The following is a 10891-nucleotide window of genomic DNA, read 5'->3' on the forward strand; positions in this document are numbered from 1 at the left end:
TGTCAATACCTAAGGACTGGTCAAAAGGCAAGTAATTGACACTAACCATGCTGAGATGTTCAAGAACGACCCCTGAAATTGCATCGAAAGGCACTGACAGACCGGTTTGAAAACATAGGGGAGTTTATCTTGGGGCACAATCCCTATGGACTAGTCCTATCTGGTTAGTTGTTTTCACAAAAAAAGGAGTGGCTGCATGGACCACATTATGCCTGGAATAGAAAGTCACTTTATACCTCATCTTGATCTACTTCAGAAATGCCTTCGACAGTGTGCTCAGAAACAGCATTTGGAAAGACCTCTCATGGCATCCCCCACAAACTTGTTACTCGTTAGCTACTTCCACAGGGAATTTGAATTTGCCATTCTCGTTAACAATCCTTGAACAGACGGGTTCACCGTCATCTGTGGTGTACCCCAAGTATGCGTTCTCTCACCCATTCTCTTAATGGTTGCTATTGACTGATCCATTAGGATAGGATAGGACTCCATTCCCAGAGCTTGAGGATCTTGACTTTGCAGAGAACATTGCTCTGCATGCTCTTTTCCTAACAAGCCCACATGCAGATGATCACAACTTGGTTGAGAAAGTTTGCTAACCAACTGGGCCTGCAGATAAATGTGGAAAAAGAACCAAGAGCTGAGAATCAACACACCACATGTATTGACTTACATCTTTTATGATGCACGGATAGTGAGCCTACATTTGTAGAGGCATATAACTTATTTTTTTCTGTTTTCAAAAGCAGAACTGCTAACATAAAAGTCATAATAATATTGCTTTGGCAAACACCTGAAATAAAAAAAACAAGACTATAAATGTGTTACATGAAATTAGGAGAAAAACATTAGCATGTATTCAAATCAAATCTGGAGACATAATGTTTCTCAGGAACAGATCTCTCCTCATCCATTATTTAGAAAACACTCTGGTCCAGAGTGACTAACAGGATCAATTAGGGTTAAGTGCCTTGCGCAAGGGCCCACCTAGACGGCTCGGGGAGTCAAACCAGCAACCCTGTGGGTTAATGGCCAAGTGCTCTTAACCATTAAGCTACCTGCCAGATACCCCGGGCATGGGTGTGAAGGTGTTATCACAGCAACAGATGAATGTGCTCCTCTATTTGATCAGTATTGAAAGGCCTTATGGTTCGAACAGAAGGAACATGTTTAACAGTTTGTGCAGATATCAAACCTTTTGAAATACTTTTATTGGGTCTGCCTTCCTTATACACAAGTAAGGACTTGATAGGAAACATCAACACAATCCTTTCAAGTGACATTGTGTCAAGTCAGCAAACATTCCAACCCAAAGACAAATAAGAAAACGCTGTGAATGAGTATGAACAGTGAATCAGTGCCAGTGACTTTCAAATGTACACATACATACACATACTGTACTGGAGTAAGTTTGTTTCTTATATGCCACGTGCTATTTTATATCAAGTTCTATAATTTGATATCAAAGTGGTACTTCAGGAATTCATATCCGGTACACTCATGTTGGAATGAGATTCACTAATAAAGATGACTTGTGGGAGCAGAAAACTGTGAGATGTTGTTCACTTTCTTTTCAAACCTTGAATGGTGACTCAGGAGGAAAATGACTCGTTCATCATAAACACATCCCACTTACTGATCACGTTGTTAAGACACATGGGTTTGCACCTTATTTTCCCACATTCATCAATCAATTATTGCAACTGTTTGAAATGACAGGTACTGCAAGGGCAATTACTGTCACATGATCAGCTCCAGGGTAAACTGTTACAGGCCAGTCCTAAAACAATCACTCTCAATCTCAACAGTATATACACTACCGTTTGCAAGTTTGGGGTCACATAGAAATGTCCTTGTTTTTGAAAGAAAGCACATTTTTGTCCATAAAATAACAAAACACTGGTCTCAACGTCAACAGTGAAGAGGCGATTCCGGGATGCTGGCCTTCTAGGCAGAGTTTCAAAGAAAAGGCCATATCTCAGACTGGCCAATAAAAAGAAAAGACTAAGATGGTCAAAAGAACACAGACACTGGACAGAGGAACAGTGCCTAGAGGGCCAGCCTCCCGGAGTCACCTCTTCACTGTTGACGTCGAGACGTGTTTTGTGGGTACTATTTAATGAAGCTGCCAGTTGAAGACTTGTGAGGCATCTGTTTCTCAAACTAGACACTCTAATGTACTTGCTCAGTTGTGCACCAGGGCCTCCCACTCCTCTTTCTATTCTAGTTAGAGCCAGTTTGCGCTGTTCTGTGAAGGGAGTAGTACACAGCGTTGTACGAGATCTTCAGTTTCTTGGACATTTCTTGCATGGTATAGCCTTCATTTCTCAAAACAAGAATAGACTGACGAGTTTCAGAAGAAAGTGCTTTGATTCTAGCCATTTTTAGCCTGCAGTCGAACCCACAAATGCCGATGCGCCAGATACTCAACTAATCTAAAGAAGGCCAGTTTTATTGCTTCTTTAATCAGAACAGCAGTTTTCAGCTTTGCTAACATAATTGCAAAAGGGTTTTCTAATGATCAATTAGCCTTTTAAAATTATAAACTTGGATTAGCTAACACAACGTGCCATTGGAACACAGGAGTGATGGTTGCTGGTAATGGGCCTCTGTACGCCACTGTAGATATTCCATTAAAAAACAGCCGTTTCCAGCTACAATAGTAATTTACAATATTAACAATGTCTACACTGTATTTCTGATCAATTTAATGTTATTTTTAAGGGACAAAAAAAAAATCAAAAACAAGGAAATGTCTAAGTGACCCCAAACTTTTGAGCAGTGGTGTATGTTCCAATCATGAACCTATCAAAAAGAGAACCTTAATATATTTTGTGTACCATAATATGGTTTTTATTAGTTTTACTATGTAGCTGACAGCTAACGCATTTTAAAAGGACAGTTCACCCAAATTACTAAATTACATTATGGTTTCCTTACCCTGGAAGCAGTCTTCGGAAAAGGGACAGCAATCCATGCTTTGGTTTTGTTTACCTGAATGCATTTGGTGACTGTCCAAACACATTCAAGTCAATATTCCTCAAGTTAGCATGTTTCAAATATCATGCTGAAATCTTCCCGATGTGTATGTGTAGCTCACTTAATTTAGTTTAGGATGATTTGTAGCATACATTTTGAATGAAGAAGTGTTCTTTTGAAATGACCACTGGCTATAATGACACAGACTCTATAAAAACAAACAGCACTCCCAGAGAGTAAATTATCTCTTAGCTTCCCATAAATGCCAAATGTTTGAAATAATATCCTAACAATACTGTATGTTTGGCATGGTTAATAGATGAATTATCTAAAAGATAAAGGCAATATAGCAGTGTTCTGTCATACGGTCTTGATTTTTGGCATGTGAAAGTGCAGGTTGATCTGGGCAGATCAGGATTAACAAGGTGTAACAGGGGACTTCCACAGAGGACTGTTAATCAGGCACTTGGCATGAGAGTAGCGGGACTTTGGAACACTGAACACACCCAAGAATAAAAATAAAAAACTTTGACACATTCCTTTTCACCTAAGTGAGTGTTAACTCAGTGAACTGGTACAGGATAAAACCCCATTTAAAAAAACAACAACAATTATATTTTAATTGGGAAATTGTACAGAACAAATGTTCTGGTACTTGGTAATTGTTTCATTATTATTTTCATTGTGTCTTTATGTTGCAAATCGAGACTGTCCAGACAAAAGAAGAACAAAATATTATCCTCAAAATGAAAGATGTGTAAAAAGGGAGCTGTAAGAAGGAGGCAAGGAGGAAATATAATCAAAAATAAACGCAAATAAAAAAAACTGATCATATTAAATGGAGGGTGGTTCCTTATCCCAAAGGGACCAGTATCCCCAATATCGTTCTAATGCATGGAGTTCCTCCAGCCCATAGAGACCTATCTAAATAGAAAAGACTGAGACCAGACAGACTAATTTCTATGTATGATTAAGGTAGAGATTTCAATATGTAAATGTGTCATTTTGCTGAACTATCCATTTTATGTTAGTGGGGCCACTTTCAGTTGCTTATGAATTATTTGTGAAGCATTCATAGACCTTATAAAGGGTTTATGGGCTTGAGACAGTTAGATGAGCTGAACGTGATGGGCGATGAGGTTGCTGTTCTATATTAGGGACGATGCCTGCTTTGTTTATGAAAAGCTACACAGTGTTCTTGGGGAACTACCTTTTCATACAATTAACCTTCTTTGCTTGTACCTAAAATCCTGCCTCCCCTCCACTCCCACCAATACCAGAACTCAAGACAGTACCAAACCACCTTGTCACATTTGTCAGTTAAGTTATAAGACAGCTAATTTAGGCCATTGAGCACCACAGCGAACTTTTCCAATTGTCTGGTATAGAAACCCAGGAACCTATGAGCTGCCAGTAAGAGTTTTACCAGGGTTCATATGTATTTCCTTTCATATACTGTACTTTGAGTATTTGATTGAGTGTGAGATGGGTGAGTTTATACTTTTGGGACAATTCCATTGTTTCAGTTGTGCCAGGCAAGCTCAATCAAGCACAGCTAACGTAGCTTAAAAAATAAACAAATGCTATTTGAACCCAGGTCTGCAGAGGACAGCAGTGATGACATCAGGCCCAGCATTTACTGTAACTGGGGCTCATAGGCCCTATAGATTTCTTTAATTTCATATGAAGTTCACCATCAACTCAAGGTCAGGAGAAAGGACCATACTTGAAGACCCCTCTTTCAAATATTTTACTCTCCTTGTTTCCAGTGTTTGCAATTGCCTCTCTCCTCCTCCCCTTCTCCACCTTCAGTCTAGTATCTCATAGGTCCTTCTGAGGATCTCCTGATGACACGACAAACACTAGCGTTACCCTCATTATTAACTCCATTCTAATGAATGAGAGCAAACCCAGACATGCTTCAGCTCAGCTTGTATAAAAAGAGAAAAAGGTGCTCTACTGAGGATTTAGAAATCCAAAAAGAAACATCTTACCGAACCCTTCACAATATCACTATCCCAGAACACTGGTTGGTTCATGAGTTGGACGTCATAAGAGGTCAAGGATCACAGCAGATACTGTATGTGCTGCATTATGCCTGCAGACTGCATTACAAGACAAGGTTTTGATTTTGGATGCGGGCCTACGCTCTAGTAACAATGGCTGCTGCTGCTGGTCTAACAGAACATTTAGAATGTAAGACAGGAGAGTGATAGTAAACTTCTGGGGGGAAATGTACATGAATAAATTCTGACCCTAAGGTCATATTTCTGATTTGCGCATGCAATTGGCAGCCACTGGATGATGCTTTATATTACGCAAAACTCGTGCGCATTTATTATGCCCCCTTTGATCTGTTGTGTTTAATAAAAACATGAAGTCCTTATTCAAGTAGTTATTTCCTTTATTTATTCATCTTTTTGGTCATATGTAATGTTTTGGAAAGGCAGGCCTACTTCTAGCCCTGCTCAACCCTGCTTTATCTCGGCCTCGGAGAAGATAGAGATCCCGATGCAGAGGAGGGTGCGCTCGGAGGCTAGAGTGGAGACAGGCGTCTCTTGAGTTGGATGTGACCTGATGTGACGTGGACTTGCGTGTGCCTCCATGGGAGACCATTTCCCACATCAAGAACGGTCAATATTAACCTTATTGTTGTGTTTGTCTTCAGTTGTCATAGGGTCTTTCCGATTATTTTTGTAACGACAAGCACTATAGATATTAATTATCTATCATTATCGCTTGTCTATTGTCATTTATCTTTCAATCTAGTTAATGTGGTGGCAGGTGTAGTGGTTTTTATTTGGGTCCAACAAGGGGCTGGTTTTAGCCGTAAATATGATTCAATGACTTGAAAAACTCAATTTAAGTTAATGTTTCTAACTAAGTTTCTGTGTGCATCTGAACAGGGAAACTAAACATTGAGTTGATGGGGATGATGCTGCTAATTTCCTTTGGGTAGGCCTTTCAATTATTTTACTAAATGAATGCATCCATAAAAAAATATATACTTTCTTGTAAAAAAAACGTGTTTTTATATATCTAAATCACAGTCAGTAACTAACTATATAGCTCTAAGCCCATACATTTGCAACATTTAGCCAAACTCATGAATTCTAAAAGCATTCTTCCAATCATAAAAAAAACAGAAACTCCGAGGAAACGTTGACAGCAAACACTCTGAAATGCAAAGCAGGCCTACATCTTAAAACAAGTGCCACACGTGCAATCGTTTGACATCGAGTTACAGACATTGTTTTCACTGTACATTCTACTGTATTTACACAGAAAACAAAGACCGAGAGTATCTTTAAAGGTAGCACATCTCTGAACTTGACAATTCCCGCCTGAAATAGTTGGCATCCACAGGCGAGGCGTGTACACAGTCTGTTGTGCCATAAATAGCGTATTCTGGAGTGGAGATGCTCTCCTGTGTACCCGACCAATGGGACAGGCAGTAGCAGTGCTGGAGGTTACAGTGCTGGTAGTGGTAGTGCTCTGGAACAAACCCATAACTCGAGTCCATCCTGCTCGGAGAGTTGTAACACGACGAAGAGTAAGACTCCTGTGGCGAATAACTATTGTAATCGACCGGACTTGACATATTTAGAGAACCTGATGGTGAGCTGGGAGCCTGAAAAACAATCCAGAGGAGATGTGCATTAATATTGTTGTACAGTATAATCAAACCATGTTCTATTCCGAGCCAACTCTCTGGACAGACGAACAAACAGCCTGAGCTTTGTCAAATATTTCAGCTGACGGCTGGTAATTGCAAAGACAGGTGATTGCGCAAGCGAATTTGAATAAAGCATACCATGCCATTGACGCAATAGTCCATGTTCAGGGAGTGATTTTCCTGGGGCCAAAGTTTTGTTGAAGTAGCGGGATGCATAATACCACTGCTGTAGGTCTCGTTGGGCATCATCATGCTTATCAATTGTTGATTATCGAAGCTTTCCATCTGAATGTTGCTGTCTGGAAAGGCCCGCGGCTGAAAGCTGCCGTTGGAATTCATCTCTTGAGGGAAATAATCCAAATAATGGCCTATAGGAATAAACGAGAAGGATCAGTCAGAGGATGCATACATAAACACATGCAGTGGCCATTGAAAAAAGTGAAGACTCCAGAAGTGATGTCACGGCACCACCAGCCAACAGCTAAAAAACACATTTGAATGCAAGTTTATAAAAAGGTCCCAGTATATGTTTCGAACTATTCTGCTGTGGTCGTTGATTCTCCATGTATGTGTCAATCTAGATATTTACCTGACCGAATCTGATGTGCAATTCAGATTTTATTTTATAATATGCTTATGTGGTGGATTTGACAGCTATTTATCTATTTGCATGTATGATGCATAATGCATTGCCTTCTGCCTTTTTGATCGAAGCTTGTTTATTTGATTATGGTTTACTGCAACGCCCCCACTGGACATGTCAAAAGGATTTTACTGTACTTTACTGTAGGCTACATGTATTTTCGTTAGCAGGTTTGGATACAGTCAAGAGCATTACTTTTTTACTATAGAACATTTGATTCTGGATTTTCCATGGTGATGCTTTACCATACAATCATTGTGCGATCAAGACAATGGAATGCTGTGTATAAATACTGACTAATATATGGACATATTGGAACGTACCTGGCAAGGAGGAGGAGACGCAAACATCCTGACTCGCCAAGCTCTGGGATTTCTATTCATGTAGGAAAAGAGAAAAGGAGGGATACAGAGAGAAAACACAAGTCCCCATTGATTTACAACAGTTCGATTTTTGGGCTGGTTATTTTTCATCATTTTTCATCCCAGTACTGTATAGCACTGTATAGCACTGTATAGTAATGTATAGCACTGTATAGCACTGTATAGCATAATAATGGCATTTGCCGATTAGTTTCTTCTTCCTCTTCATTTCGGAGGGTTGATTGAGTGTGTGTGTTTGAGCCAATTGTTGCCAGTTGCCATAAAGACATAAGGACATCTTTTCTGATTTATGCATCTGAATTTACTGTAAAATATCACATAAAACAGCTGGTACAGTTCCTACAGGAAAACAAGTCCCACTGTTACTGCTAAACGATTATCAACTGATAGGCTACTGGAGAGTAGACCTGGTGGTGAATCATTAATGAGGCATGGAACTTTGTGTTTGGGGTAAGGTTGGTAAGGAGGAAGTTACTGCAATGGGGATTTCATGGAGAGAGCAACACCTCCAACTATGCTGAGACTGTGTGTGCGTGTGTGTGTCATTGTGTGTGTGCTCCCCGATGCGTGCGTATGTAAGTCCTTGCGTGCCAGTCAGAGCGAGACGAGAGAGAGTGAGGTGATAATTACCATTCTAACTGTTTTAATTGCTGTCTGGAGAGCTCTCTGCTGTTGCAGCAACTCTTTAACAGTTGTCTTCACCCGCACGCCCTGGTACACCTTTGGCTTATCTGTCAGAAGAGAAAAACATTGTATCGGTGTTTACTGTTAACAAAAAAACGGAATGCTCCCAACCCTGCCTCTCTCGAGCACTTTCACTGCCTGCTATATACTTTCACGCAACAATTAATTCGGCCTACTTAATCATTAAAAAACATTGGGAAATTATTACAAATATTAAAATGATTAAAAACACACGGATACAAAAGATGGTTTGTATATCCGTGTATTTAATATAATGTATTACACCTAGACTTATTTGTGAATAATATAAACAAACGACTGTCCTTATGCATCCCTCAAATGTTGCCCAAGTTATTGTATCAAACTCGTCCGTGCGAAAGCCAGAAATGTCCTATTATTGTCCTACCTAGGTCTCTTCCCTGTAGTCTACCTCTGCGAGAACCTCGCACCGCAGAGACCGGGTTTCGAATTTCACTGTCAATACAGTGGTCTTGCCTTCACACTCATTTCAAGCACAACGGAAAAACCTGTGCTAAAATGATACTGTGAGCGTAACTTCTCGATTTTATTTAGATAATATATTTATTTTAATTCTATACATAGGCCTAAAACACAGATTAAGCGTTGCGTTCCATGAAAGGGGCTGATAGTAGCATATTCCGTGAAAGTAGGCAAGTAAAATTAGGCTACAGGTAAAACTGGTAAACAGCTGCCTCGTAAGAGAAACCAAAGGACTCCACAAATCCCGCAAAAATGAGGTGAAAATTGAAGATTTCGCTTGAGAAATTCGTCCGATTATAAAAGTAAGTTACTTTTACGCACCGTACTTAGCCTACATATTGTTAGTCGGCTATTGGATAACAATATGAGCGTTAGCCTATAATAAATAAACGTTTTTTGATTATATAATTATTCCCGTTTGCCTATTGAAGCTCCAAGCCTGACAATTACGCAGTGAAACAATTCAGTTTTATGTAAAACGCATCCATCGAAGCAGGACTGCATTTTAAATTACATTGCAGACTAATTTAGGCTGTACTAGGCGGATAGGTTAGAGCCGTTGCCAATACCCACTCTTAACACGTGTTAGTGCAGTAGCATAACTTTGGGATTTTTATGCTAAAATGAACGGTACTCATATATGTACGCCTTCAATTGTATGTCATGGCTTTACTTTTAAATATAAGGGGGTATAAGGTTCTACTCCAATGACTAAAGTCATTACAGAAACGACGCCACACAATGGTAGAACTCATTAAGGCAGTCAGAGACTGCAAAGTTGGCGGTAAAGGCGATTATATAATAGCAGCTGCCTCCGCAGAATCTAAAGAGGTGTGCTTGGCTGTCAAACCCATCCTTTTAAATATTCATATACTGAAATGTCAGATCATGATTTGTCTTAAATGTGGCAAATAGTAAAGCTGCCCAAAATACACATCCCACTGATTACTGCTTAAAATGACCATTTGTAAGTTTACATATTGCAGTGTAATTACAATGACTACAATTACAGTTTAATCGACAAAAATAATGCAAATAAAATCGCGTTTGTGTTAAGTTATCCTCACGCCCTAACCTGGGCAAAGTGGCCCAAAGTAGTGATGTTTAAGAAATAAGCAAAACCCTATTTTAAAACGTTGTTCGATTCAATTGAAAAATATTGTAATCGAAAATAGCATACATCATGCAGGTAATAGGCATGGCATTAATCCACATGAGCTCATTGTTGAAGGATAGTTTCCATTACTCTATAGTTAAAACACGAATTGCATTCTTTACCTCTAAGGTTTTCATCAGAACCTCGCATTTCCCTGAGAAACTAAAACAGCATGTTGTGCAATGTCAATTATTTCCAATCGTTTTGTTCTAACATTTATATTTTTCTTTCTTTCTTTCAGGAAGAACATAAAAGAGAACCATGATCAGAAGAAAAAGGAATGATAAACTTACCAGACATGTTGTAAAATGTAAGAAAGAGTCCTGGAAGAAAAGCAGTTATGAGATTCCACAATGTCCTTTTCTGGCTCAGTTATATGGGCTATAATGAAATATTCATAAAAATCACACAAATTCTCAACACACAAGTCTTAAAACTGTCTCAGAGCATACAATAATATCCTAATATAGCTAGGGATGTATTAGTTTGTGAAATTTTCTCTCCATGCCTACTTTTTAAAACCCCTAGAACTCAATGATTTGACAATGATTTGATTGCGCGTTACTTTCAATTTGAATATTCAAAGGCTACACAAAAATACATATTTTTCAGTATAAATCAATACATATGCACTTAAAATAACATTCCATTTAATGGAATACATCACTATTTTATACCCAAACCGAGAAGAAGTTGATATTTTAAACATTTTATCCATCTTTTGCCAATCTGGCCATCAGTCCCCCTTCATAATGAGGCCCTACAGGAAAGTAACGGTAAGATGCTCTATCTAAACATCACCAACCATTACACATCGCAGATCATATGTATTTCAGGAAGGATAAGCACATCAACACGTTATGACCATA

The 10891-nt window shown here is 39.1% G+C and overlaps 1 protein-coding gene across 2 annotated transcripts; it reads right to left on the bottom strand.

Moving 5' to 3' along the window:
- Window positions 1-5365: 5365 nt before the first annotated feature.
- linc.pou2af1 (lnc RNA pou2af1) lies at window positions 5366-10504 on the bottom strand. Of its 2 annotated transcripts, none has more exons than XM_020507953.2 (5): window positions 10316-10504; window positions 8312-8412; window positions 7622-7673; window positions 6794-7023; window positions 5366-6610 (listed from the first exon to the last, which is right to left on the bottom strand). In XM_020507953.2, exons 1-5 carry the CDS (start codon window positions 10320-10322, stop codon window positions 6287-6289), a joined length of 714 nt encoding a protein of 237 aa, XP_020363542.1. In that variant the 5' UTR covers window positions 10323-10504; the 3' UTR covers window positions 5366-6286. The 2 variants fall into 2 exon arrangements, with proteins under 2 accessions (XP_020363542.1, XP_020363543.1); XM_020507954.2 differs by lacking the exon at window positions 10316-10504 and adding an exon at window positions 8772-8914.
- Between the last annotated feature and the right edge of the window lie 387 nt (window positions 10505-10891).

The sequence above is a fragment of the Oncorhynchus kisutch genome, linkage group LG18 (assembly GCF_002021735.2).
Source record: "Oncorhynchus kisutch isolate 150728-3 linkage group LG18, Okis_V2, whole genome shotgun sequence".
NCBI lineage: Eukaryota > Metazoa > Chordata > Actinopteri > Salmoniformes > Salmonidae > Oncorhynchus > Oncorhynchus kisutch.

Coding starts and splice junctions, on each gene's coding strand:
- linc.pou2af1 (XM_020507953.2), bottom strand. Junction 7,024..7,621: donor CGTCTCCTCCTCCTTGCCAG/GTACGTTCCAAT, acceptor TTATTCCTATAG/GCCATTATTTGGATTATTTC. Junction 6,611..6,793: donor ACTATTGCGTCAATGGCATG/GTATGCTTTATT, acceptor ATTGTTTTTCAG/GCTCCCAGCTCACCATCAGG.